At 52.9% G+C, this 27165-nt stretch overlaps 2 protein-coding genes and 1 pseudogene across 4 annotated transcripts; 2 read left to right on the top strand and 1 right to left on the bottom strand.

Annotated features, from left to right (window-relative positions):
• The first annotated feature begins 1458 nt into the window (after positions 1 to 1458).
• On the top strand, positions 1459 to 12213 carry CCDC9 (coiled-coil domain containing 9). 2 transcript variants are annotated; one of them, XM_020898043.2, is made up of 12 exons: positions 1459 to 1554; positions 3191 to 3264; positions 3391 to 3495; positions 5250 to 5351; positions 5534 to 5782; positions 7424 to 7507; positions 7589 to 7762; positions 8309 to 8490; positions 10666 to 10712; positions 10834 to 10966; positions 11415 to 11505; positions 11598 to 12213. In XM_020898043.2, exons 2-12 carry the CDS (start codon positions 3262 to 3264, stop codon positions 12030 to 12032), a joined length of 1605 nt encoding a protein of 534 aa, XP_020753702.2. In that variant the 5' UTR covers positions 1459 to 1554; positions 3191 to 3261; the 3' UTR covers positions 12033 to 12213. The 2 variants fall into 2 exon arrangements, with proteins under 2 accessions (XP_020753702.2, XP_070306748.1); XM_070450647.1 differs by having other exon boundaries at positions 10831 to 10966.
• A 1356-nt stretch (positions 12214 to 13569) lies between these two features.
• Positions 13570 to 15949, top strand: INAFM1 (InaF motif containing 1). 2 transcript variants are annotated; one of them, XM_070450648.1, is made up of 2 exons: positions 13570 to 13667; positions 14082 to 15949. In XM_070450648.1, exon 2 carries the CDS (start codon positions 15148 to 15150, stop codon positions 15583 to 15585), a length of 438 nt encoding a protein of 145 aa, XP_070306749.1. In that variant the 5' UTR covers positions 13570 to 13667; positions 14082 to 15147; the 3' UTR covers positions 15586 to 15949. The 2 variants fall into 2 exon arrangements, with proteins under 2 accessions (XP_070306749.1, XP_070306750.1); XM_070450649.1 differs by lacking the exon at positions 13570 to 13667 and adding an exon at positions 13682 to 13972.
• A 6508-nt stretch (positions 15950 to 22457) lies between these two features.
• LOC110139872 (cAMP-regulated phosphoprotein 19 pseudogene) lies at positions 22458 to 23260 on the bottom strand (annotated as a pseudogene).
• Positions 23261 to 27165: the final 3905 nt, after the last annotated feature.

The following is a 27165-nucleotide window of genomic DNA, read 5'->3' as shown; positions in this document are numbered from 1 at the left end:
GAAGGCAGAAGGAGAAGAAGGTGACAGAGGATGAGATGGTTGGATGGCATCACTGATTCAATGGATATGAATTTCAGCAAACTACAGGAGATAGTGAAGGGCAGGGAAACCTGGGGTGCTGCAGTCCATGGGGCTGCAGTCAGACATGACTTATAGAGACTGAACAAGAGAAGAAAGTGAAACATGGTAGTTTAGAGGGAGAACAGTAAGATGGAAAAATAAAATTGAAAGAGAAAAGGATGAGAGGTTTACAGTTTCAAATTTTCAAATGAGTGGTTTCAAGGAAGACCTCTAAGAAGAGGTGACAATTGAATACACAGCTGAAGCAGGTGATGCAGTGATTTTGGTAGGGATTTGAAAATTTTTAATTTATCTATTTATTTTTTGTGGCTGTGCCTCGAGGCTTGTGGGATCTTAGTTCCTGGTCAGAGATTGAACGTGGGCCCCAGCAGTGAAAGCACCCAGTCCTACCCACTGGCCCACCAAGGAATTCTTGGGGAATTTTAAGAATTAAACTGTATGTATAAGAAGGTCTCTGAAAGGCTGTTAATGATAACCATATAGGGGCAGTGGATTGCCATGTATATTCCCTTTCCATGTTTTAAACCACAAACTAATCAGAAATCTCAGGAAATCTGGTCTGCCCACTTACAACTGTCATCACCTCCTGTAAGGATGTTCCATAGCATTTATCATCACTTGTAACAATAGGTAAATTATGTCTAAGCTCTGTTTAATGTATGTAACCCTCTTGACTCTGTAGCCAAACCCTGAAGATCCTCCTCTGAGCATCTTCCAGTTCCCTAGAATGCACCAAGTTCACTCACCACGGGGCCTTTGCACAGGCTGTGTTCCCTGCCTGTAGCCACCCCCTCTCACACTATCCTTGTCTCACTCTGAAGACATCCCCCTCAGTTCTGTTTTCTGTCATTTCACATGTACTTCTGCCTTCCCTCAGGAGTCCAGGGACGGGGTCTGCCTTGTTCTATCACCTTAACCCCCACTTCCCTATCCCCCCAGTACAGAGCTGGCACTCAATGCTGATTCAGAGGATGAAGAAGAGATTCTTTCCGTTGAAAACTGTGAGCTCCTACAACTGTAAGGTTTCACTGGCAGGAGGGTGGGGGAACCCCAACCCACTCCCCAGCATAAGCTGGCAGGTCAGGCTTCGAGGAGTCAGTCCAGCGCCTGGCAACTACTTATAGGAACCAGGAGAGGAGACGCAAGTAGAGGCCAGAGAGAGGATGGTGTTTCCTTTCCCTGGAAGGAGGTCATTCAGGTAGAAGACAGTAGAACAAGCTTGCAGAACACTCTGTGCACTTGCTCAACCCACTCCAGCCTCCACCCGGGGAGAGGGGTGGGAGGAGGGGGTGTTGGGGTGGGGAGCGCCGCGCCTTTAAGGCTCCCGGAAACAGGCCTGCAAAACCGGAAGTAACCCGCTTTAGTTCCCCTCTTCACGTGGTGCAGGCAGGAAGTGACGCGCGTGGCCAGGGAGCTGCAGACGCGGAGGCCGACGGAGCCGGAGTCGCGGACGCCGCGGGGTCTCCGGGACAGGTGACCGGGGGAGGGGGCCGGGAGCGCGCCCGGAGAGGGCGGGGCCTGACGCCCCACGTGGTGGGGAGCGGGCGCTGGCGGGTAGCCCGCCGCCCGCGGGGGCGGGGTCAGAGTACTCCGCGGGGGGCGGGGACTGGACGCCCACATGGGAAGCTAGAAGGGTGCTGAGGGGGCGGGCCGTTGGCGGGGCAGGGCCTGGGTGGGCCGGGCTCCGGACGCGTCCGGAGCTTTGGTGTGCAGCTGGGGCGGGCCCGAAAAAAGTTATGCTGGGGGCGGGGCCAAGTAGTACCCAGCGGACTAGGGGCGGGGCCGGAAAGTTTCGCGTGTCCTGGAAGTGGGTCCAGGAAGTCAGGGGCAGGGCCAGGGGCTGACCCGAGGGTGAGGGCGGGGCCAAGCGCCGGTAGGGCGGAGCCAAAAAGTTTCTCAGGAACCCGGCCGCTGAGCCAGAATTTAGGGGCGCCGGGGACGGGGCTAGATACTGACGTGACGGGGGCGGAGCCAGGGGCGTGACCAGAGGCTGGGCTCAGCAAATCGGAGGCGGGGCCAGAGTGTTGGCTGACGAGCCGGGGGCGGGACCGGTGCCAGAAGGTGAGGAGGAGGGGGCGGGTTTACACTGCTGCCTGGGGCTCCTGTGGGTGGGGTCAGGAAGTTGGCCGGGGCGGTCCGACGCCGGAAGGGGGTGGGATTAGTGACGCGCATGTGGGCGGGGTCGGAGGTTTGGCGGGAAAGGCGGGGCCGGAAAGTTTGCTGGTTTTCGGGGCGGGGCTGTGGCGTTCGGGACCGGGTGAAGACTGGAACTTTTCCCTAGAAAGCCGCGTGGGGGCGGGGCAGTTTTGTTTGCGCCTGGGCGGGGAGGGTATTCACCCGGGAGGCCGAGCCAGACCCGGGAAGCCTCGCCAGGAGGTCCTGGGTCTGTTGGAGGAAATCTTCTGGGGAGTGCTGGGGGGGGGGGGCGGGGCTTTAATATCCCTGAGGGTAGGGGCAGCCAATAGGAATGGGGTTCTGACTAATTTTTGAGTGTAGGGTTATAACACGTCGCTGAAGTTCCTGGGGAAGAGTCAGGTGCAGACTGTTAAGCGGGATGTGAGCAGCACCAGGTTGGGCACAGCGAGTCAGGCTTTCTTGCGGCAGGTCGTGGAAGAGGCTCTTCCTAAGGCTCTCTTGGGGTAGAGGCCTGGGTTTTAAACTTCCAGCACAGGGGTGTGGAGACTGAACTAGGATTTTCGTTTTGAAGGGAGCAGTATGGGATGTTTCCCTAAGAGTGGGGCAGGCCCAGAACTTTCCCAGGGTTTGTGTGACTACATTGTTTACATAGGAAATGGATGGGTCCAAAACCCTCTGGAGAGGACTGAGTCTAAACTTTTCCTGGTAGGGGGTGGGCTAGAAGAGGGGCTTCAAGAAGAGGGGCTGGGAGTGAGGGCGAGAATTCCCTTGGAGTGAAGGGTGTGTGTGTGTGTTTCCCTTGGAATGAAGGGTGTGTGTGTTCCTTGGAGTGAAGGGGGTTTGTGTGTGTGTGAGGGCAACAGTTCTCTTGGAGTGAAGGGTGTGTGTGTGCAATTGAGGAGCCCCCAGTCTAGGAGAGGAAGAGACTGAGTGGAGCCATTGACCTTAGTCCTTTTGTTCCCTCTGCCCTCAGGAGCCCCCAGTGCTGTGTCCAGATTCCGCAGGGGAGGTTTGCTGGGACTCAGGGCCCACCCTGCCAGTGGAATGGTGAGAAGAAAAGTAGGGTCTCTGAGATCTGAGCCTTGGGGCAGGGGGCTTGGGAGAAGAGGTTCCCAACTCGCAGACCCTGGGGCGGGTGAAGGTTTTCAGCCTCTTATCTGCCCGCCCTCTCAGTCAGCCACACTGGATCTGAAATCGAAGGAGGAGAAGGATGCTGAGTTGGACAAGAGGATCGAGGCTCTTCGGCGGAAGAATGAGGCCCTCATCCGGCGCTACCAGGTGCCCTAGCCCCGCCCTGGGAGACCCCATCCCCTCTCCTCCCCGCAGTGAGTTTCCCTCACCTCTCCCTTCCTTAAAACCTTTTCATGACTCCTCATCACTGTCAGGGTAAAAGCTGAGGGCCTTAGCCTGGGATTCCGCCTTTCATTCCATCATTCATTTGTTCGTCCACAAATATTCACCAGGGCCCATTGCTCAGTGGCACTGTGGTGGCAGCGGGGATGGAGGGGCCCCGGGTCTGCCTTTCCAGGGCTCACAGGCCAGTAGGGGCCCAGCCATGGCTTCAGTCCGTGATGAGCCAGTGGGCCACGCTGGGATGGAGGAGGGCAGGCTTCTGTGAGAGGCCGGGTGGGGCTCTTCACCCAGCCTGGGGGATATTAAGGAGGACTTCCTGGAGAAGGGGATTCTGAGACCCGAAAGGTGAGTAGGTGTTAGCCAGTCTTTTATTTTTTGGCTGCACAGCATGTCCTGTGGGGGGGGTCTTAGTTTCCAGACTAGGGACTGAACCCAGGCCCATGGAAGCGGAGCATGGAGTCCTAACCATTAGACCACCAGGGAAGTCCCAGCTAGTCGAAAAGGAGAGCAGAACACACATCACACACGGGACAGTTTGTGTGAAAACTTGGAGCTTAAAGTTGGAGGGTCAGTTGGAGGATATTGACCTGGAGAGACCAGCTGGGGCCCAGCCATGCAGGGCCCAGAAGGCCATAAGGCTAAGAGTTTGGACTTTTTCCTAAGGACACTGGGGAGCCATCGAGAGCTTTGAGTGGAAGTGGGGCCAGGTCAGAATAGATACGTAGGAAGACTCCTTTGGTTGCTCTGTGGTGGTAGATGGGAGGAGAGGACACTCGAGACAAGGAGGAAAGTGGGGCAGGGACTTTGGGGGGGGGGCGAGGGGGTAGAGGGACGTATGGAGAGGAGGTCCTTGGCCTGGGGCAGGGCTGTTGGGAGGGACTCAGTGACATGGGCGGTGGCAGGAGGTGAGAAGAGGATCCAGGATGAGGCCCAGGTCCCCGTCACAGGTGACAGAGTAGGTGGTGGGGCTGTCCCTGAGATAGGAGTAGGTTTCATTTATTCATTCTTCATGCATTCATTCATTCATTAAAAAAAAAAAAAAAAGGATATTGAGCCTCTGTTGTGTGCCAGGCAGTGTTCCAGGTTTGGGGTATACATCAGTGAACAAAACAGACAGATATCCCTGACGTTGAGTAGATTCTGTTATGGGGAGGAGCCAGCTAAGAAACAAAATGGACATAATGTCATGTCGTGAAGGGGGCGGGGTGGGGGCGTGTGGAGAATGGCAGGCGAGCTGGTCAGGGAAGGCCTTCCTGAGGAGGGAAGTTTTGAGCAGAGACCTGCAGGAGGTGAGGGACTGGAGACTCTATGGAGGAGGGGCATTCCTGGCAGTGGGAACAGCAGGTGCAAAGGCCCTAAGGCAGGTTTGAACCTGGTATGTTCCAGGCACAGTGAGAGGATCACAGTGAGGGAGAGGAGAGGCGTGGGAAATGAGGATGAGATGGTAATGAGACCACACCCTGTGGAGCCCCATTGGCTGTGGGGGAGCCTTTGACACTGGCTCAGAGGCTCTGAGCAGGGGAACAGCCTGGGGCGGTTAGAGGGTAGAAGTGACCAGCTTTCTCGTCTAGAGCTCCAGACAGAGGTCTGCGCTGGGGCAGACTTGGAGATATTCAGGGGACTGTCGAAATCTGGCTGGTACACAGGACCCCTGATACCCGCTATCTCTGATCCCTTAGGAGATTGAGGAGGACCGGAAAAAAGCTGAACTGGAGGGAGTAGCAGTGACAGCTCCCCGGAAGGGCCGCTCAGTGGAGAAGGAGAATGTGGCAGTGGAAATGGTGAGCTCCACTCCAGGGTGGGAACTCGTGAGGACTGGGAGGGGGTGAGAGTTGAGACCTAAGAGCTTTCTCAGCTGCCCCAGGCCTGTGGGGGCCTCCATCCTGGCAGCCGCCGTCTGGGCCTGGGGTGTCCTGGTCTCCCTGCCTCAGTGACTGTCCTTTCCCCCCTACCCCCTTTCCAGGAGAAGAACCTGGGTTCCTCCCGGAGGTCTCCAGGGACCCCTCGGCCTCCAGGGGTCAGTAAGGGAGGCCGGATCCCCCCTCAGCACGGAGGCCGGGCAGGCATAGGCCGGACATCCCGCAGCTGGGAAGACAGTCCCGGGGAGCAGCCTCGGGGAGGTGCTGGGGGCCGCGGCCGGAGGGGTCGGGGCAGGGGGTCCCCTCATCTCTCTGGAGGTAGCGATGCTTCGACTGCCGACCGCAAATCCAAGGTAGGAGCCGAGAGGGGGCTGAAGTCTGCCTGAAGTGCGTTGGGAGGCTCAGTGTTGTCCTGTTGCTGTTTCTCTCAAATGGATTTTCTGCTTCATCCATCTTTCACTGTCTCTCTTCTTTTTTGGACCCTCGCTCCGGCTCTTTTTCACCCCTTCCCTTTCTTCCTCTCTCCCCCAGACCAGCGCTGTGGGTGCTCTCCCTGTCTCTCTGTCTCCTGTTTTGCGCTCTGCTGGGTGCTTGTGGCATCTGCCTTCCCTTCCCTTTGTCCCTTTCTGGTGCTATCTGGTCGGTTCTGCCCAGCGCGCATGCGCCCGTGTTTTCGTCATTAGTGTGCGCGTGCGTACATGTTCTCGCTCTGTGTCATTCCCTGAATTAGTTGGTAGGGAGTGGTGAGGTTCTTACCGTAGCTGCTCTCAGCACCCCACCACACGGATTAGCAGAGTGGGAAAGTTGCCCAGCCTGGTGGCTTAGGGGACAACTTTCTATGAGTTCCCTGTCCTTGGGCAGCTCACTTCCCCTCTGGGAGATTCCAGGTTCTCACTCTTAAACGGCAATGAAAATCAGGGTTTTCATAAGCATCGTGTGACATCAGGCATAGAAACCCTCAGATTAAGCGCTCAATGTATGTTTCTTAAGGATGTTTAGAAAGAACCCAAAGTGCCATGGCGTTAATCAAATGGAAGTTTATTTCTCTCTTGTATGCTGAGTCTTGGAAATGCAAATGTTCCCAGCATCTTGGGCACCTGCTCATTTAAAATTCTGTCACTCTGGGCGGGGCGGGGATTGTTACCCAGGAAAGGGAGGAGAATGAATTGTGGGGGCCACCTGGCCATCTGTCAAGTTTTTACTGTGGCAGCCATCGCAGGGGTCCCCCAACCCCTCTCCCAGGCTCAGTATTTTGCCAGAAGGATTAACAACTGAGATTTATTACAGGGAAAGAATACAGAGCAAAATCAGTAAAGGGAAAGAGCCCATGAGCCAGAGCCGGGAGGATACCGGGCGCTAGCTTCCAAGAGTCCGCGTCCAGTGGAGACACAAATTGTTTAGTCACTAAGTTGTGTCCGACTCTGCAACCCCGTGGGCTGTAGCCGGCCAGGCTCCTCTGTCCATGGGATTTTCCAGGCAAGAATACTGGAGTGGGTTGCCATTTCCTACTCCAGGGGATCTTCCCCACCCAGGGATCAAACCTGTGTCTCCTGCATTGGCAGGCGGATTCTTCACCACCGAGCTTACCAGGGAAGCCCAAGGACATGTAGGCTGCACTTAATTGTTCTTCATTGACAACATATGTCAAAGTTCATCTACTGGGGACTCATTAGAGAGCTAGTGCCCAGGTTTCTTATCCGAGGCAGGTCACATAGGTCCCCTCTGCCTACAGTACACACCCAGATTCCAGACCCTAGAAGGAAATTGGGTGTTCGTCATACACTGTAATGCAGAAAAAGTCTAGGCATGTGGAGCTCCGCTTACTGGTTAACTGTTGACAGGACGTGCAGAAAGCCAGTGTCCAGGTGCCAGCCAGAGGCTGCCTTGCATAACAGGTCTAAGGAGAGAGCCTCAGATGGTGACAAACGCTTGGATTGAGTGGCTCTTTCTGAGGCTCGCTCGCTCGCTCTCTGTTCTCTCTTCCCCGAAACAAGGAGTGGGAGGAGCGGCGGAAGCAGAACATTGAGAAGATGAACGAGGAGATGGAGAAGATTGCGGAGTATGAGCGCAACCAGCGGGTCAGTGCCACGGGTGCCCCCTGGCGGCGGGGCGGAGCCGCTGGGTCGGGGGAGTGCTCTTAACACTCCACATGCCCGCAGGAAGGTGTGCTGGAGCCCAACCCGGTGCGGAACTTCCTGGACGATCCCCGGCGACGCAGTGGGCCCCTAGAGGAGCCTGAGCGGGACCGCCGGGAAGGCAGCCGCCGGCATGGGCGCAACTGGGGGGGCCCTGACTTCGAGCGGGTGCGCTACGGCCTTGAGCAGGAGCGGCAGGTGGGTGTGGGCAGCCTGGCCACGAGTACCGCCCAGCAGCCAGTCTCTGGGTTCCACGCGGAGGGAAGTGTGTCGAACGCCGGGCACAGAGCAGGGAGAGACTGCAGCTCTACCGCTCAGGCTTCCCTCCAGTTGATGTGTGCCCCAGGGCCATACTGCTTTCTGTTCGTAGCTTTATGATGTGTGTTGGTGTGATTTTCCTCCTTACTAACATTACTGATGTTTACTGGGTACCTGCCCGGGGCCAGGTGCTGTTTTAGGTGGTGGGGCTAAATCAGTGGCCATGTAATAAGATGTCAGATAATGCTGAATGTTGGGAAGATGGCTGCAGCCCAGCCAGGTGAGGGCAAGGAGAATAGAGAAGGATCTGTCTGGGGTGGCCTCTCTGAGGTGGCGCGTGAGCAGATACGGCTTTGATCTCCACCCTGTCACCTCCTTCTGTGACCTTGAGCCAGGGGCTCTACTAGGAGCTCTGGAGTTCTCAGGGAGGGGGTGCAGCGGGGAGAGAGGTGGGTGGAGCCCTGATTGCCCATCTGTTGGGGGCAGGGCCGCCGGGCCGGCCTGGGCGGCAGCGGGGACATGACGCTCTCCATGACGGGCCGAGAGCGGTCCGAGTACCTGCGCTGGAAGCAGGAGCGGGAGAAGATTGACCAGGAGCGCCTGCAGAGGCACCGCAAGCCCACCGGCCAGTGGCGGCGGGAGTGGGATGCCGAGAAGACGGATGGCATGTGAGTCTCCGCCCTGCCCGCCCCTCTGGGGCTCCTCGGCCTTGGCTCTGACTTCTGACTCCTTGGCCTCTCTCGGTTTCTCATCCTGTGTATCAGTTAGCAGGAGCTAGGTAACAGTGCGTGACCACCACCATCTCAGGGGCACAGAAAAGCGTTTCTTTTTCCTTTTTTTTTTTAAACACCAAAAGCATTTTGTATTGGGGTATAGCCAATATAACAACAAATGTGGTAATTTCAGGTGAACAGCAAAAGGACTCAGCCATACTTTTTTTACAACCATTTATTTATTTATGTATTGGCTGCGTTGGGACTTAGTTATGGTGTGCAGCCTCTTCATTGTGACCCGCAGGCTCCAGGGTGCCTGGGCTCAGTTCTTGTGGCGTGCTGGCTTAGTTGCTCCAAGGCTTGTAGATCTTAATCTTAGTTGCCCGACCAGGGATTGAACCCAAATCCTCTGCCCTGGAAGGTGGATTCTTAACCACTGGATGGCCAGGGAAGTCCGGAAACATTTCTTTCTCTCGTGTTTACGGGTCTTCTAAGTTGGGCTGATTCAGGTTGGACTGGAAGCTGTGGGTCCCGCTGGGGTTGAACTCACTTCCACCCGGGATGTGTGCATTCTGGGGTTCGCACTGAGGGCAGGGGCTACTGGGGGAAGCACTGGCCATAGTGTTGGCAGATGTGCAGGAGGGACAGTGACACACATCCTCATTCTGTTAGCCAGCAGACCCCACCTTGCTGCAGCAGGAAGTTAAACTCTGCCCACTCTTGTGGGTAGTGCTGCAGCGGCTCTGTGGCCATGGGTACGGATGTGAGTTCCCATGCAAGGAGGGCATGAAGAATTACAGCGATGACCCCTTGGCATCCTCCCTTCATTCCTCTAACCTATGTCCGCCACCTACCCAAGCACCTTATCCCTGTGGCGTTATTATTCTCAGGTCTGACTCTGTCGCCTTTTGGGTCCCAGGAAACATCCCATTACTCAAAGCGAAGGCATCATCCACAGGAGGGCTAACTGCCATAGCAAAGGTGGAGAAGATTCTGGAAGAGTTACTGAACAGCAGTCTTAAGATGGACAGCTGTCGTTTTTATATCATCCTCTATCCTTTGCCACAGCGCTGGATAAAGAAAGAGGATCTTGTCTGTGTGCCTGGAGGTCGGAGCATTTATTTTTGGATTGTGAGCTAAGCCTTTGCCAGCATGAGAAACATTTTGCACAGATACTGTAGCTGATCTTTCTAAGGGGGGAGGCAGGTGAGCTTTTGCGGAGATGTTCTTAGGCTTAAGACTGAGAAAGTAATTATTTTCCTCTTTCGTCCCCACAGCAGCCTGCAGCAAGTCTCACATTTGCATTGAATAGAGCAGATTGTGCAGTGAATAGAGCTAATGTCAGACACTGAAGAATAATGAAGCGGAGTGTGGAGAGGGTTGGAGGCTACTGTTTTAGACCTAAATAATGTATATAATTGGGCTTCCCAGGCAGCTAGTGGTAAAGAACCCTCCTGTCAATGCAGGAGACGTAAGAGATGATTATTCAATCCCTGGGTCAGGAAGATCCCTTGGAGGAGGGCATGGCAACCCACTCCAGTATTCTTGTCTGGAGAATCCCATGGACAGAGGAGCGTGGTGGGCTACAGTCCATAGGGTCACAAAGAATTGGACATGACTGAAGCAACTTAGCATGCAACACAATATATGTAATAATACGTGATTGGAAAGTTTAGGAAGGCCTCTGAGCTGAGGCCTGAAGGAGGTAATGGAGCGGGCCCCGGAGAGATCGGAGAAAGCAAGCCCCAGGAGTAGCACGTGCAAAGGCCATGAGGCAGGAGCTCTATGTGGTAGGAGAACTCGCTAAGCTCGGGAGGTGAGAGAGTGGTGGGAGATGCGGCTGGACAGGAAGCTGGGGATATTGTACTCTCACATTTTGTTGAGGTGGGGAATTGCTGTCAAACGCTGATCATTTTTCTTTCTGCGTTTGTACTGCTGTGTCACATTTGCCTCTTGTCTTTCACCTGACCCTGTGCTTTAATCACTGACACTTCCCCATTCGGGTTGAGGACCTTGCCATCTGTGATCTTGGTTTCTAACCGTGGCCCCCACCTCCCCCGGCGACTCTTCCTGCCCTATCTGTTCTCTCTGTGTCACCAGCTGCCTGCTCACCCCTTTCTCTTTCCCCAGGTTCAAGGATGGCCCAGCTGTGGCCCCAGAACCATCCCACCGCTATGGTGAGTGGGAGTTCTTGGGTGGGGTGAGGCAGCTGGCTGGGCCGGGGTGTTGGGTCAGGGTGGGATAGTGGTAGCTTGTACTGTGTCCTTCACCCCCGACTTCCCCTGGGTTTTGTAGCAGATGACCAGGCTTGGGCCCGGCCCCCCAAGCCGCCCACTTTCAGGGAGTTCCTGTCCCAGCACAAAACTGAGGTCAGCCGCAGAAAGAAGAAGAGCAGCCGACCCCAGCCTAAGGCAGCCTCCCGTGCCTACAGGTGGGGGCCCCCTTCCCCTTGGACATGCACAGCCCAGCGGGACTGTGTGGCTCTGTCCCTGGTTGTTTTCTGGCTTGTGTGTTTGGGGGATATTTCTGTCCTTTCTTTCCCTATCTGTCTCAGGCACTTGTCTCCCTGTGGGTCAGGCACTTGGTTTTGGGGGCGTTGGGGCCTGGCTATTGCTTTACCCTCATCTGTCCCCTCCACCCCTCCCACCCATCTCTTCTGCCCACCTGGCCCCTCTCTACCTGGCCACCTCCGACACCCGGGACACACGCCCTATTTCCTCCTCGGTGCCCTAGCCTGCTGGCTCCTTGTCTGGAAATCCTGAAGACCCACTCTCTCCACCTGTTGAATTTTGCAGCTCTGTGTCTGGGGAGGAGCCTGAGGTGGGAAGCCCCTTCTTCCTGTCCATCTGGGCTTTATTCCTTTCTTCTGTCCCCTCCAGTGACCACGATGACCGCTGGGAGACGAAGGAGGCCGTGTCCGCAGCTCCTGAGCCCCCGCAACCTGCCCCCCCCAAGGAGGCGCCCACGCAGGTAGGGCAGGCTGTCAGCTCCTGGCAGGCAGCACGGCGTGGGGGTGCCTGGGGCCTGCAGCCTCTCCCTGACCTGCCTTGTGTTCCTCACAGCTGCCTGAGACCCCGGCCCCTGCCCACCGGCCTCCTGAGGATGAGGGCGAGGAGGGCGAGGGCGAGGATGAGGGGGAGGACGGGGAGGATGAGGAGTGGGAAGACGTGAGTGAGGATGACGAGGAGATAGAGGAAGAAGAGGAGGCTGATGAGGAAGAAGAGCCAGCTGGAGATCACCAACGCGAGGAGGCTGAGCCCAGCGGGAGCCCCAGCGGGAGCCCCACCAGGGAACACGGTGACGAAGAGCCCGCCAGGCCGGAAGAGCCCCTGCCGCTCCCCCAGGCCCCCGTCACGCCTTCCAGCCCCTTCTCGCCTCCCGGGGGCCATCAGCCTGTGTCCAACTGGGGTGAAGAGATGGAGCTGAATTCTCCCCGGACTGCCCACCCAGCAGATGCTGTCTCTCCGGGTGAGGCCTGGCCGTTTGAAAATGCATGAAGCTGGCTGCTTGTGTGTGCGCTCAAGGGGTGCATGGGGACCCTCGGGGCCCGGAGACCCTCTGTGCCCTGGTGGCTAGGGAGGACGGCCCATGCCTGTCCCTAGAAGGCTCACCCCCAGATCCTGCCCTGCCCTGAGCCATTCAGAGCGCCCTCCCCAATAAAGAGATCGCTTCCTCAAATGACACTTCCCACGTGTGTCCTTAAACCTCCTCTCACTCCCTCAGAGCCTTCTGTCTTGAGGGGGGGAGGTGGGTATTTAGAGGGGAATGGGCTTGACTGGGCCTCCCCCTTCCCCAGGAGGTGACCAGCCAGCCCCTTCCTCCTTGGAGAGTGGGCCCAGCGCCCCAGGAACCCAGAAAGCTGAAGAGGAGGGGTCTGAGGCAGCTCCAGGTTGGGGGAGTAGCTGGGGTGGTGGAGGTGGCCTTCCTTCCTCTTCCTCTTGGGTTGAGGGGAGGACGGTTTGGGGGCAGTATAATGGAGTGGATACGTCTCCATTATGGGTGTGGGGTAGCTGCTGGTCCGGGGATGGGGTGAGGAGGGGCGGGGCTAGGCTGCTGGGTGGGAACGAATCCAGGGCCAAGGGGGTGGAGCTACAGGGAGGACTTCCCAGAGGCGTTTGGGGGTGAGGGGGTGGAGCCAGGGTGGGATTAGGAGGTAGAGGGCTACCCCCAGGGGTTCTGTAATCTAGAAACAAGGGGGTGGGTTAAATTGATAGGGAGGAGCTTAGAGCAGGATTTGAAATACAAATCAGTCAAAAATGAAGAACCGGGGAGGAGTAATGGATCTAGCCGTGGGCGTGATTACAGTTTTGAGGTGTAAATTAGTAAATGGGGTAAATTAGAATAGAAATACATAAAATATCGGGGTAAAAACTGTGGCGTCTAGCGGACCTGGAGCAACAGGCGAACCCAGTCTCCACCTCCGCCAGGCGGAAGCCGGGTTGTGGACCTCCGACCTCCCCAAGGAATAGGGGGTTAGGACTTGGGGGCATAGCCAAGGAAGGTCTGGTTAGGACTCAGAAGGTGGGCAAGGGAAGTGGAGGTAGATCCTGTAGGGCAGGCTTGCTAGAGGTTGGCTTATGTTCGTGGGGTGAGACTGGGATGGGAGAGGACAGAGGTTAGGATGGCGGCTGAGGTCGGGGTACCGGGAGAGCTTTGTCTTTGGGTCACGTGACTGCGATCTCCCTGTATTAAATTATGTATTCGATTGTAAACAGGGTTCTGTTGCGGGGTTGGCGGGGAGGGGGGGGGGTGTCTGCGTAGATCCTCCCAGAGGATTAAAGGAGCCTGAGACTCGTAAACCGCTTAACGCAGGGTGGGTGGCAGCCAGGCTTGGTGGGGTAGAGAGGCGGGGCTAGGGTGTCCGGGGGCCGGCGGTGGGGGGGGCGGGGTTACTGTTGCCCTCAGATGACCGCCCCTTCTCTTCGCAGAGGCGGACCCCGAGGGCCAAGAGACGGCAGAGATCGCCGACTTCCAGAGGGTGCGTTTCTGCAAAGTGGTGGCGGCCGCTTCACCACCGGGGGCCGCCCGCTGACCGCGCCCGCCGACTGCGGCCTCCGCGCTCTGCACTAACCTTCCGCCGCCTCGCTCCTCTGCCCTCTGCTTCCGCCACTCCAGCCAGGAGAGGGTTAAATGTAAGGGCGGGGGGAGGAGCCAGGGATAGTGAACCGGGTGGGGCCAGGGCAATGGTCCAGTCTCACAAATAGGGAGCGCAGTGACACCAGGTGGCTGAGACGCCCCCTAGTTAACCCACTTTCGGAGGCCATGGGGGTGTAGGTGCCAGTTCCCCGGGCCGTTTTCCGCCTCCAGGAGCTTATATCTGGGGCATGGCTTATTTACCGGTGACTCTTGAAGGACCTGATTTCCCCGGCCGCCAGCCTGGTCCCTATTAAACGCAGTGCTTCCGCTAACCTTTGAACTGTGTTTCTGGTGGGGGCAGGTAGGGTTGCTGTGCTTGGCGGGTTTGTCCGTGGCGGCAGAGGCGGGAGGAAGGGGCTCTTTGTTCCTCCACCCCCCTGATACATCTTCCCTCCCCCCCCCCCCCACAGGCCTCCCCGAATTCCTGAAGACGCTGCTGGGAGGGGACTGACGCTTCCCCGCCTTGATGGGGAGGGGGCGGCAGGAGGGGTTTAGTCTGGATCTCCGAGCTGTGCTCTATCCTCCCTGGAGCCCGCTTTGGACCCCATGGCTTTAGAGAGGGAGAAATTGAGGGTGGTGGGGGAGGAGATGGGGAGGGGACGTGACTGGGGTGTGGGGCGGAGCTGGAACTTCAGGGTCTGAGCTTAGACCTGAAGACACAAAATACGGAGGAAGAGGCGCGTCCAACGAAGGGCGTGGTTAGGATGTTTGGGGCCCGCATTCTAATGGAGTTAAAAACAAGGAAAAGTGTTAGGAAGTGAGGTGGAACCACAGCGCAGATTTAGATGGGAATCCCTAACGCCGGTGTGGGGCGCAGCCAGCGGCAGAGAGCTTGGTTTAGAATGGGGTGCTCAAACTAGTGGAGTGAGGAGGAGAAAAGAAGCGGAATCTGGATTGAAGACAGATGAGTGTAGGGGGAGAAGACGGAATCGAATGCTAAAGGCAAATTACAACTGGGGCAGGACTTAAAAGGCCTGAGCTTGGCAAGGGAGCGGCGGAACTAGATGCCGAGGAGAAGTCTGAGTTCCGAAAGGGGATGGGTAGGGCGCGGGGAGGAGGAGAGAAGAAGAGAGCGGTGGTAACCTCCGGGGCGGGCATAACACGGAAGCCTGGTAGGAGTCGGCTGGGCAGAGACCAGCATTTGAGAAAAAGCGAGGTATTGCATGCTTGGGGCGGGGTCAGAACGCTGTGGTTAAGCCTTAGCTTGCTAGTGTTTGGCCGAAGGCCGGGGAGGGGGCGGGCCTAGAGCGCGGAAGAGGCCCGCCCATTCGGGGGGCGTACCCACGCTGGCGGGGGCGTGGTAGGGCGGGGGAGAGTTAGAACCCGGAGGAGGCCCGCCCACGCGGGGCCGTGGCCACGCTGGCGGGGGCGGGGTTGGACGTGGAGAGTTAAGCGCGGAGGCGGTCCTCCTGAGGGGGCGGGCCTAGGGGGCGGGGCCTGTGCGGGCTGTGGCTCCGGGCCGAGTGGGCTGCGGGGATGCGGGGCACGAGCTGCGTGGGCGGCGGCGGCGAGAGCCCGGGTGGCGCAGGGCTGAGCGAGGGCCCGCGGGGCCGTTGGCTGCGCCTAGCCCCGGTCTGCGCCTACTTTCTCTGCGTCTCGTTGGCTGCCGTGCTGCTCGCTGTCTACTACGGTCTCATTTGGGTTCCCACGCGGCCCCCTGCAGCCCCAGCCGGCCCGCCGCCCAGCGCGCAGTCCTCTCCGTGCGGCGCCCGCGCGGGTGCGCTGCCTGCCCCGGTGCCCGCCGCCGCCTCGGTCTCTTGCCTCCTGGGAGCCCCTGGCGGGCCGAGACCCCAGCTCGAGTTGCCGCGCAGCCGCCGCCGCCGCCGCCGCCACAGTGACCCCAGCCGCCGCCGCCCTAGCCGCCAGACGCTGAGGAAGACGCCGGAGGCCGCGGCGGGGCGAGGACCCGGGTAACCTTCCTTTTCACCCAAGATGGACCGCCAGCCTTCGAGAGCCCGGTGCCGTCCGCGGATGCGCCGGTCCCGAATTGGTGTCTGGCTCCCTCTTCATGACATCGTCTAGCGTCTGCGGAGCCGTCATCCTGAAGAATGGGGGGCGAGGGGGAGCCGGCTCTGGTCCTTGCTCCTCGCAGCTCCTCCGCCGTCAGCTCCTCCGCCGTCAGGCCGGGTACTCCACCAGGCAGACCCCATACTGTTCACTGCCTCCTGCTCCTCCCGCCGTAGGGTTCTGTGCACGGAGCCCTCAGCCGGCCCCTCTCCTCCCTCCCTGAATCTCCATGTGCATCTATCCACCTGCAATAAACTCCAGCCCCAGCTGCCTCGTGCTGTGTTTGTCGTGTTGTCTGCAGAGGGCCCCCCCCCTCAAGTTTGTGAAGGCAAGCCCTTCCTGGCATCTGGGCATCGCCTCTCACCCTGGGTGGGCTGTGTGCGTTCTCCCCTTCCCGGGGTGGGGTGGGGGTCATTTTCTTCTTCCGTCGCCATCGTGTATTTTCTGGGTTGGGGTGAGGAGAAGACGCTTATCCGCAACAAGGTAGTTGAAGGTCAGACGGTGTGCAGGGCTTGGCAGATTTTTGCATGCATGCAGAGGACAAGTGCCTCTGGAGGGGAGAAAAGGGCTGGCCTCCGGTAACAGCACAGGAGACAAGAGTTGGAGTGATCTCAGCGAGAACTGGGTTTCTGGGGATTGTGATTTGTCTAACTGTAGTGTCTGGCACGGAAGCTAAATCACCTGGAGAAGCCAAGATACTGCTGGAAGAACATGAGTTCATGTTCCTGGGAGCTGAGAGATGAGCATGGACAGGGTGGTGGTAGGACCCCTTTGGAAATCAGAGGAAGTTATCAAAGCACCCAGCTGCCTTTGAAGCTTAGTACCGCCTCTCTGGTCTGCAATGTTGCCTGCAAACCAAGGCAGAACAATCTGAATCCTGCTAAGAAAGTCAGTGGTGACTGAGTCTGTTTTCCCACCCAGACGACTAAGGTCTAGCCCTGGGCAGGGTATAGGACCCTATAAGCAGGAAGTGATTTCCTGTCTGACCACCTCCATTGAAGTGGAGACTTTCTTAGGATGGTGAAGCGGAGCCTCCTCCTTCAGACCGGGACAGCTGTCCATCTGTACCGGGCTAGGAACATCACTGTTTACCTCCCCTCCTTCCTTCTACCCCTTCAGCACCACTTCCCAGAGGGTGTCTTTAGGATGAATGGAATTCAGGAAGCCGGCACCCCTTTCCACTTAGCGTAGATGGTGGTTAGGGGCACTGATCTTAGGGCCAACATACCCAGATTCAAATCCCAGCTCTTCCTCTCACTAACGGTGTGACTGTGGGCAGCTAACTCAACCTCTCTGGTCCTGTAGAATGAAGATGATCATAGTATTTATCTCATAAAGTTTTTCTGAGGATTAAAGAAGCTGGTGATCTGAAGCCTTTAGAGTAGCATGACATGTTCTCGCTCTCCACCCTCCTCTGTCCCTGGGGCTTTAAAAGCCACAGCTTGGATCCCACGGGATTGCCAGTCAGTCCAGAGCTCTGGACACCAGCCAATGGTGAGTTGGAGGGAGGGACTCCATCCTTGTTCCCACCGGCTCCCCTCCCTCTGATTCTCAGTGCTCTTCTCCCAGCCCGCTTTCCTGTGCTCTTTTCTCTGTGTCTCCCTCACCACCTTCTCCTCTATCCTCTTTCTCTTTGTATTTGTCTCTTTGTCTCTCAGCGTTTGTGTGTGTCCCCCTCTCGTGTCTCTCCATGTCTGTTTCTATCCCTTGCTCTGTTCTGACTCATTCCCTCAGCTCTGTTGCTCTTGCTTCAGCTCTCTATTCTCCCTTCCTCACTTTTCTCCTCCATCTTTTTTTTTTTTTTAAACTTTTGGCTGCGCCACATGGCACGTGGGATCTTCCCTGACCAGGAATGGAATGCACCGTCCCCACTCCCCCATTGGGAATGTGGCTTCTTAACCACTGGATCAGCAGGGAAGTCCCCTCTCCTAAACATCTCGACACAACCCCCCTTCTCATTTCTCCCCTAGTTCAGCTTCCCTTACTCCCCTATCTCCTCCACGCCCCCTCCCTCTTTGGTCTCTTTTCTCTCTTCCTGTTCCTCTCAGGCTCTGTTTTGGTCGCTATCTTTTAATCTTTCATTTAACAAATATTTATGCAGCATTTACCATGTGCCAGGCTCTATTTTAAGTACTGGGGAAACAGTAGGAAACAAAGTAGGGAGACATTTATACTCTCAGTGGAGCTGGTATATCGGTGGGGAGACAGACAAGAAATAGAGATGAATGACTTATGTATGTGTTATGTCAGGTAATAATAAACACAAAGGAGAAAACGAATCAGGGGATAGGGAGTGATGAAGTTGCTGGTTACTGGCCAGAAGCCTCAGAGAAGTGAGGGCAGGACCTGCAGGTCTTGGGGGATAGTGGTCCAGGGACCAGGAACAGCAAGTGCAAAGGCCCTGAGGCTGGAGGTGCTCTGCTTGTCCGAGGAACAGCAATGATGTCAGTGTGATCGGAGCAGAGTGAATGAGGGGGCTTGTACAGAGCCCCATGGGCCAGGGTGAGGAGTTTGGCTTTTACTGAGGTGGAGGCTTAACCTCTCTTAAGAGGTCCTCTTAACGGGGCCCTCTGACTGCCACGTGGGGAATGAAATGTAGGGGGTGGGGGTGCAAGCTGGGAGCCCAGAAAGGAAATCACTGTGATGAGTCAGATGAGGGACAACGGTAGCTAGATCAGGGTGGTGATTAAGAGGAAAAGTGCTGTGGGTGGTCAAAATGTGTGTGTATGAAATACATATGGCATAAAAGTTACTATTTGAATAGTCTGAATTGTGCAATTCAGGACATTAAGTATAGTTACAATGTGTGCAACCATCACCCATCAGTCTGACAGTTGTGAAAGGAGAGAGGGAGGGGCTTTCCGGGTGGTCCAGTGGCTAAGACTCTGCACTCCCAATGCAGGGGTCCTGGATTTGATTCCTGGTGGGGAACTCAATCTCTTAGAAGATTGCATGCTGCAAGTAAAGATCCTGCATGCCCAAACCAAGATCGAAGATCCCATCTGCTGCAACTAAGGCCCGATGCAGCCAAATAAATAAACATTAAAATAAAAAAAGAAGGAGGGAATGGGTCAGGGGAGCCTCTGGCTGTACCTCGCTGGGTGGGGTGGGGTTTATGTGTCTATGGAGCTGTCCTTGAGCAAGAAATTGCCCATCAGAGGGCTCCTGGATGGGGCTGCAATGGACTGGTGTAAGTACCCACTGTGTTGAGCCCAAGGGAGGCATGGCCTTGGCACCAATGCGGTAGGGCTGTCACACAGCTGTGCTGTCAGCAGCAGAATCTCTTAAAGGGAGAGCAGCTCAGCGCCATTCCATGGCCACCACGGGGATCTAAACTGTTCCCGGATCTTTCTGGCCTTATCCCCAGGCAGCTTCACCTGGTGCCCACAGATCCAGGCACCTGAGAGCTCATACCTTCCTTCAGAGATAGGGAGGTCTGGTCCCTCCTAGGAGTTCAAGGGTTTTCCTTCAATCTGATTGGACCAGCTTGGGTCACATGATAACCCCAGAGCCAATGCTTGTGCCAGCGACCTGTCCCTGTCAGTTGCTAGTTGGTTAAGATGTGGGTCCCTGAGCCACTCACTGTTAAGTGAAGGCGGGATTACGCTGAAGGTTTAGACCAATCAGCACCTACCGTGGTATCTGGCCAAGCCCGTAGACAGCCCAACTTCTCTGCCAAACTGCAAGGACTGGGGCTGCCAGGAGGGGACGCTAAAGAGCCGCCGTCCCCAGGCCCCTGGCGTCCTCTCTACGTCCAAGTTGAAGTCGAAGATTCACGAGAGTATACGTAGATGCGGTGTGAAGGGCCTGCGGATAGAATCCGCTATTCCTTATTTGAAACTCCGAATTTCAAAAATCCCTGAAAACAAAAACAAAAAAAAATTTTTTTTTTTGTTTTCTTCTTCAGGGGGTTATTTTGGCCCAGACTCACGTGGTGGCAAACCAGCTAATATGCATTCGTAACAGTCTTTATCTCCGTTGGCGTGAATTTTCACACGTTTTGCTGCAAATATATTAACATGTCTGATGGAGAGGGGTCGGCTTCAAGCCCCTGGGAGTGTTACATAATATACGGCATTCGCTCAGAATTACCCTCCTAAAATTAGAACATTTCTGAGTTCTGAAACGCGTCTGTCTCCAAGGACTTCAGCTAAGGGATTGTGGGCCTCTAATTGGGCACGCTGCCAAACCTAGATTCATCTTAATTATTTGTTCAACGTTTATTTAATGGCTTTGGGAAGAAACTCATTTTCCATTACAATCTTTTTTTAAAAATAGAGGATGGTGTTCATTTACTTAATCCCCTTTGTTAACGATGTGCTATTTTTAGCGTGTGTGTGTGTATGTGAAAGTGTGTCTGTGGGTATGACTATATGAGTGTGTCTGTGTGTGAAGCTGTGTCTCTTTGTGTGTGTGACAGTATTTCTGTGTGTATGTATGGGGGTCTGTGTGAGAGATGGTGTGTAAATGAGCACGTTTGATTTTGTCTGTGTGTCTATGTGACTGTTATTTGTGAACATCTACGTATGTCTGTGTGTAATTTTGTATGTGTGACTATGACTGTGGGTTTCCGAAAGAATGTGTGTGTGTGTGTGTGTGTGTGTGTGTGTGTGAATGTGCAGGAGAGGAGGCATAGTTCAGAGTTGTTAAAGTGCTGAAATAAAGTCCTCATTTCATGAGACCATCTCTGCCTCCGTTTTAGAATTTCAGCGCTCTTTTGCGTTGCCAAGCAATACCTTATGCGTCCACCAGAGGGCGCCTGTCTGCTTGCGCCAGAAGAAACTAATTCCTAGGAGTTTGCAGATTATTGCAAAGTGCCAGGGGCAGCCTGCTCAGGCTCACCTCAGTTATACGTAGAACAGCAGTTCTCACACTTGTTGGTCTCAGGATTCATTTTACACCCTTAAAAATTCTTGAGGAGCGAGGAGTTTTTGTCTTTTTTGTATATGTGTAACATCTATCAATAATAAATTATTAAGATCGAGAAGTTAAAAAATTTAGTAATTCATTTAAAAATAACAATGGTAAGTCCATTGCATTTCTGCACTGATTTTATTGTGGTAAGAGATACACAAAAACTTTGTTGCTGTTTAGTTGCTAAGTCCTGTCTGACTCTTTTGCCACCCCACATACGGTTACCCACCAGGCTCCTCTGTCCATGGGATTCTCCAGGCAAGAATACTGGAGTGGGTTGCCATTTCTTTCTCCAGGGGATCTTCCCAACCCAGAGATAGAACCCACGTCTTCCGCATTGGAGGTGGATTTTTTACTGCTGAGCCACCAGGAAAGGTGGTATAAATGGCTAAAATCGTAAAATTTTAAAGTATATAAGTTCAGAGGCATTAAGTAAATTCACATTGTTGTGCAACCATCATTACTATTCATTTCCAGATCTTTTTATCTTCCCAAACTAAAATTCTGTACCCATCAAACAATAATTCTTCGTCTTCCCAATCCCAGGTCACTTCTATTCTACTTCAGGTCTCTGAGAATTTGCCTATTCTACTACCTAATGTATATGAAATCATGAGACATTTGTTCTTTTCTATCTGTCTCATTTCACTTAGCATCATGTTTTCTTTTTTTTTTACAATTAAATTTACATTTTATTAAAATGACATCTATAGAAGCAAAATATCTAAATATGTACTATCTGTTCCACCTATCCTGTAAATTGCTCTAGCTGTCACAAGTCTAATTCACTTGGCTTATTATTATTACTTAAAATTCAGCTCATCCAGACTAGATTCCTGGGCCAATCTTCTCAAATACTTGTTTTATTATAAATTTCCTTTTATTTAAACAATTGTCAGTTAGTAATAACACAGGATTAAGAGTGGTTAATTAACAACAGAGAAATTATAAGGAAAATGTCATTATTGGGTTAGAAAATACAGCATTCAGCAAAGCAAATTTCAAGAGTGAAGATACAGACACTTACGTTTCTGAGCAGGCTGAATCACATAGCCCAACACAATTTGAGTCAAAGAAGCAAAAAAAAAAAAAAAAACAGAACTGAGGGCCCACAAGAGGCAAAGTATTTATTCTAGTGTCCCCCAAATTGACTGTGGAAGTAAAAAGTTTCTACATTAAAAAAGTTTATATAAATTATATGAATAGTAATTTTCATAAAAGTCAAAATGAAACGTTCTGCATAGGACAAAAGATATGCCTAAGCAACATATCGTATTTGCACAAGGCCACTGAATGTCATGGGTACTACTAACAAATGAAAAAGCTTAAGTCTATGGCAGTCTGAGCAAAGATTTCAGTTTGGTATTCTATAACCCCAAGACTATAAACTACTCTTACTATACAAAAGCTCTAATGACATACAGAGTTTTTTGTAGGAACTCTTGTGCTTCTGGTTGGCACATTATCTACTCTTCAATATGTGAAAGTAATACAGACAGTTGTGAGAGGTTGTGCAAAACTATTGTATTTACAGAAATGGCACAAAAGTGAATTCAACAGTCGATGCACACGCACACTTCCTTAACATCTTCAATGACAGAAGGTATTCTGAACACTATAGAACTGAATAAGAACACTAGTTTGCACAGCAGCTGTTAAGCAATAGAGTCACGTGAGTCACACCGGAATGGGCAAATGTTTCCCGAGTAAAATTCTATCGTTAAAGCTGAAACAGACTTAAGGCCATTCAAGTTCAAGCACAGGATGCGAATCTCTTGGAGCCCCGTTCAGTTGTGTTTGAAACACGTGACCTTCCTTCTAACTTGTGGTCTTAAACTTCTGTTTTACAGAACCCCAAAGGAAAATCCAGAAGAAATCAACAGTAGAGGTTATATTAAATAAGAGTAACATACAAAGCTATAATTAAGATGAATTAAAGAAAGCCAACATTAAAACTGCAAAACTTGTTTGTTACTTGTTGGATCCAGCCCTACACTAGGAGTTAGGTAATATATACAATTATTTTCAAGTAGATTACTTTATGTTGCTCTAACATGTTCTTTTCATCAGTGCACTGTTAAACTAATCAAAAACTCTACACATGTATATTCCCTTACAATAGCAGCACACACTACCGCTATCTGCAAAGCCATCACTCTCAAATGACATAGGGAGTAAAAGGAAATAAAAAGCAGAGGAGTAACATATTAAGGAGAAATAATGGGAATTAGAAGATCCATGCAGTTCAGCTCTTTTTAACCAGCCAGCCAGTTTGCTAGCAACAAGAGATGGTTTCCGTTGAGGAAGGTCCTGTGGAGTGGCAATGTGGTCACCAGTGACCTCTGTCTTATCCGGGGTTGCAGTAGGAAGTTGCTTGTTCTTCATTTTTGCTTTAGCCATGTTGTAATCCCCAGAATCAAAATATTTTTGCCCTTTCTGCAATCGTTTCCTTAAAAAATCGGAACCTCCAGGCTTTTGTCCCAGATGAGGATACCTTGCTTTTAATTTTGCTTCTTCAGCTTTCTCTGGACTAGTCACTTTATCTTCCATTTCCTGATACACTTTCCTTGAATAACTCAATGCATAAGACCCTTCTGCTCCTCCGCGGAGGCTGCCTCGGGGACTTCTGCAGACATACTGCTCCCTCTTCCTCCGCTTCTCCAGTTCTGCCAGCATCATGTTTGCAAAGTTTATTCATGTTGTAGGTGTCTCAGGCTTTCCTTCCTTTTTAAGATTGAGTTATATGTCATTGATGCCACACTCACAGATACCACATTTTGTTTACCTGTTTGTCTGTTGATAGACATTTAGAAACAGAATTTTGACATAACACTTTAAATGAGAAATGCTGTATTTTCCAAAATAAAAAAATTAATGAGAAGAGTGACATTATTATACATTTCTGAGAATGTGTGATGTCCGGCTCAAGAGGAAACAACTGGATTTTCAGAGTCGCTTCTGCATTTGATCTGTTGCAATATCACAAGTCATCTGGCCTCTGGAAAAATCTGGGTGAAGTCCAGCCAAGTCATGGGGAATCCTGAGCGTGGGCTTTTCCAGCCTGTTAACCCTCAACCACACTACCCTGAGACTTCTGTGGTTGCAGAACTGCCTTTAGCCTTCCTTGTCATCTGCATTTAACATCTGGTCTGGGTACAATTAATTACGATTTTGCCAGTGCCGTCTTGCTATGTGGTCCATGAATCATAAATAAAATAAAAATAATATGGAGGTCATGATGTCACACTGTAGCCATGTAATGATGATAAGTCTGTGGATATATAAGTCTGGTAATATATCAGATGGGCTTTCCCTGGCTCAGTGCTAAAGAATATGCCTGCAAGGCAGGAGACATGGGTTCAACCCCTGGGTCAGGAAGATCTCCTGGTGTATGAAATGGCTACCCACTCCAGTATTCTTGCCTGGGAAATCCCATGGACAGAGGAGCCTGGATAACTACAGTCTATGCGGTTGCAAAAGGGTTGGACATGACTTAGTGACTAAAGCAACAACAGTATATCAAATACATTAAAAAACTATTTAGTAATAATTGAGTAATTAATTATAGTTGGGTACCAAACAACCAAAACCTGTGTGTTGATGTACACACATTGCATGTAACTGAAAATGGATGGGGTCTGGCTGCTTGCCATTCAGAAGCCAATAAAGAGGCAAGGTTGGTGGATAGGAACGTTTCCTTTATTTTGGGTGCCAGCAACCAGGGGTGGGGGGAGGGGAGACTGCTTGTCCCCTCCACTGACATTCAGGGGGTGAGAGCTCTTATAGCCAGAGAGAGCGGGCTCCATATAGAAACAGCACAATCGCCTCTGACAGTCACCTTGAAATTGGTCATCGCCGGTCTAATTAGCGTCACCTTAAGTACAGTTAACCTTCAGGTCCAGTTCCCATTACCTCGAGGTGAACTCTCAGAATTGTGGCAGCTGTCTCAGGGCTAGTTTGATCATTATGTAGTCAACTTCTTCCACCTGTTGGAGGTTTCAGTATCCACAAGACAGCTCACAGGATATGGCTTAGAATATTATCCATAAGCCTTGAGGAGAAAGGTCCTTGACAATGCTTAATGACGCAACTATTATTATTTAGTCTTGTGGGGCTGTTTCCCTTTGTTTCTGCATTTTCTCACTTCTCTGATTAAACTGATTCTTTGGTTAAAGTTTTTCCACAGACAAAAGGCAGGCGGAGGACATGGCGGGGAAGGACCCTGGTGCCTTGTTCTATTTCAATACGAACGTGTATGGAGCTCATGCTGAGAGTCAGCTGATTGTGGCTGGAGGCTCTGCTGATCTTGGCTGGGCTCTCCCGTGCGTCTGAGGTCACCTGGGGCTAGAGGTGGCTGCCTGCCACCTTGACTTGCCACCTTGACTGGGATGCCCCAGGTATTTGTGGAAGGGCCAATCTTGGCTGGCCTCGGCCCTTTCAACCAATGCTTGGCACTTGCGGTCTATTCCAGGAATGTTCCTCTTATTGTGATGGCAGAAGTGTGAGCTTAACTATACAGGTACACGTCAAGCCTCTGTGTTCTGTGTACCATCATGCTATTGGCCAAACAAGTCCCATGGCCAAGCCCAGTATAGAGCGGTAGAAGTACATTCCTTCCAAGGAGATGAGGTGGATGGAGTGAAGGTTTCCAAAGAGGAACCTAATCTGCTGTGTGCTAAGTCGCTTCAATTGAGTCCAACTCTTTGCTCCCCATGGACTGGAGCCCAACAGTCTCCTCTGTCCATGGGATTCTCCAGGCAAGAATACTGGAGTGGGTCGCCTTGCCCTCCTCCAAGGGATCTTCCCCACCCAGGGACCGAACCCTTATCTCATGTCTCCTGCAGGTTCTTTACCACTAGCGCCACCTGGGAAGCCCCAGTCTAATCTGCCACAGGTGGTCATGTCCCGGCCTACACCGCATGGAGGACAGTAGGGGTCTGGAAAGGACCTGGATACTGTGCTGAAACCTGAAATTGAGGACCAAAGTATGAGCATCCAGCAGGGCTGATATGAACGGCATTAGCATTAATATTGTGCCTCAGAGGGGTTAAATAGCAATTTGCAGAGCAGTAAGAGTGTGTGTTGGGGTGGTGGGTGGGTGGGAGGATGAAAACCCAGGCCATCTGACTCTGAACTGTTTCATTTCACTGTTCATTTTGCTTCTTAGCCCAAACCATATGGAGAACCCACATGCAGGCACTCTGGTTAAAAATCCCTGCTGTGTTCCCACTTGACAGACAGAATCGACTGCCAGCTGCGTGAGCAAGCCCCCTGCGACCTCCTGTCAGTCGAACCTTCAGATGAGTACTGTCCCAGCCAACATCTGATTGGCCAAGGGAAAATTCAAAAGATGGTCAGGCACGTGCATACTCTTGCATGCTCAGCGCTGTCTGACTGTGACCCCACGAACTGTAGCCCACCAGGCTCCTCTCTCCGTGGGAGTCTTCAGGCAAGAATACTGGAATGGGTTGCCATTTCCTCCTCCAGGGGATCTTCCCCACCCAGGAACTGAACCTGCGTCTTCTGTGTTTCCTGCATTGCAGGTGGATTCTTTACTCCTGAGCCACCTGGGAAGTGCCAGGTCCAGCACGTACTAGTTCTTAAAACCCCCACTCTGTAGCGGCACATATTCCTTCTCACATTTCACTGGGCAAGGAAAGTCACCTGGCCCCGCCAAACCTCCAGTAGGCAGACATGTGGAACCCTACTGTTTGAGACCATCTTTAATGACTGTTGCAACGGGTTGTTTCTTGCTCTGAAACTCCAGTCACACATTCTGCAGATCCTCCTGTGAAAGGCATACTTTTTGACTAGTAGTTGGGCTTGTTTCTTTATATTTGTTGTTCAGTCGCTCAGTCATGTCCAACTCTTTGCAACCCCATGGACTGCAGCACACCAGGCTTTCTTTATATATTTTTGTAAAAGAATAGAATCATCATTGTCCGTTAGTGTCACAGTGGCCAAAAATCCCCTCACTTACGCCCTTTGCATTGTGACTTTGCAGTTCCTCCTTTCAAGGGGTAGGGTCAGTGTCCCCTCTCCTTGATATTTGAGCTGGCCTTGACCAGTAGAATATGGCAGACATCATGCTGTGTCAGTTCTGAGTATACATCTTGAGAGTCTTTGTACCTTCCATTTGCTTCCTTGGAAAGTCTTCACTGCCATGGGAATCAGACTCGGCTAAGCCTGTTGGGCTATAGTCCCTGGGGTCGCCAAGAGCCAGACATGACTGAGTGACTTTCACTCACTCACTCACAACCTGCTGTAGGAGGGCTTCCCACATGGCGCTAGAGTTTGTAAGGGACCCACCTGCCAATGCAGGAGGTGTAAGTGGTTCGGGTTCCATCCCTGGGTTGGGATGATCCCCTGGAGGAGGGCATGACAGCCCACTCCCGTATTCCTGCCTGGAGAATCCCATGGACAGAGGAGCCTGGCGGGCTACAGTCCATGGGGTTGCAGAGTCAGGAACGACTGAAGTGACTGAGCTCACATACATAACCTACTGGAGGATGAGCGCCTGCACCAAATAGACCACAAGCACCCATTCAGCTCCCAAAACAGGGCCACTGACCC

Source organism: Odocoileus virginianus, chromosome 20, assembly GCF_023699985.2.
Source record: "Odocoileus virginianus isolate 20LAN1187 ecotype Illinois chromosome 20, Ovbor_1.2, whole genome shotgun sequence".
NCBI lineage: Eukaryota > Metazoa > Chordata > Mammalia > Artiodactyla > Cervidae > Odocoileus > Odocoileus virginianus.
This window is presented reverse-complemented; position numbering and strand designations above follow the sequence as displayed.

What these genes read in the sequence shown, in the direction of transcription:
- CCDC9 (XM_070450647.1), top strand. An exon ending in AGAATGTGGCAGTGGAAATG is followed by an intron (nt 5,352 to 5,533) that starts GTGAGCTCCACT and finishes CCCCCTTTCCAG; the next exon opens with GAGAAGAACCTGGGTTCCTC. An exon ending in AGTATGAGCGCAACCAGCGG is followed by an intron (nt 7,508 to 7,588) that starts GTCAGTGCCACG and finishes ACATGCCCGCAG; the next exon opens with GAAGGTGTGCTGGAGCCCAA.
- INAFM1 (XM_070450648.1), top strand. Translation starts at nt 15,148, where the DNA reads ATGCGGGGCACGAGCTGCGTGGGCGGCGGCGGCGAGAGCCCGGGTGGC.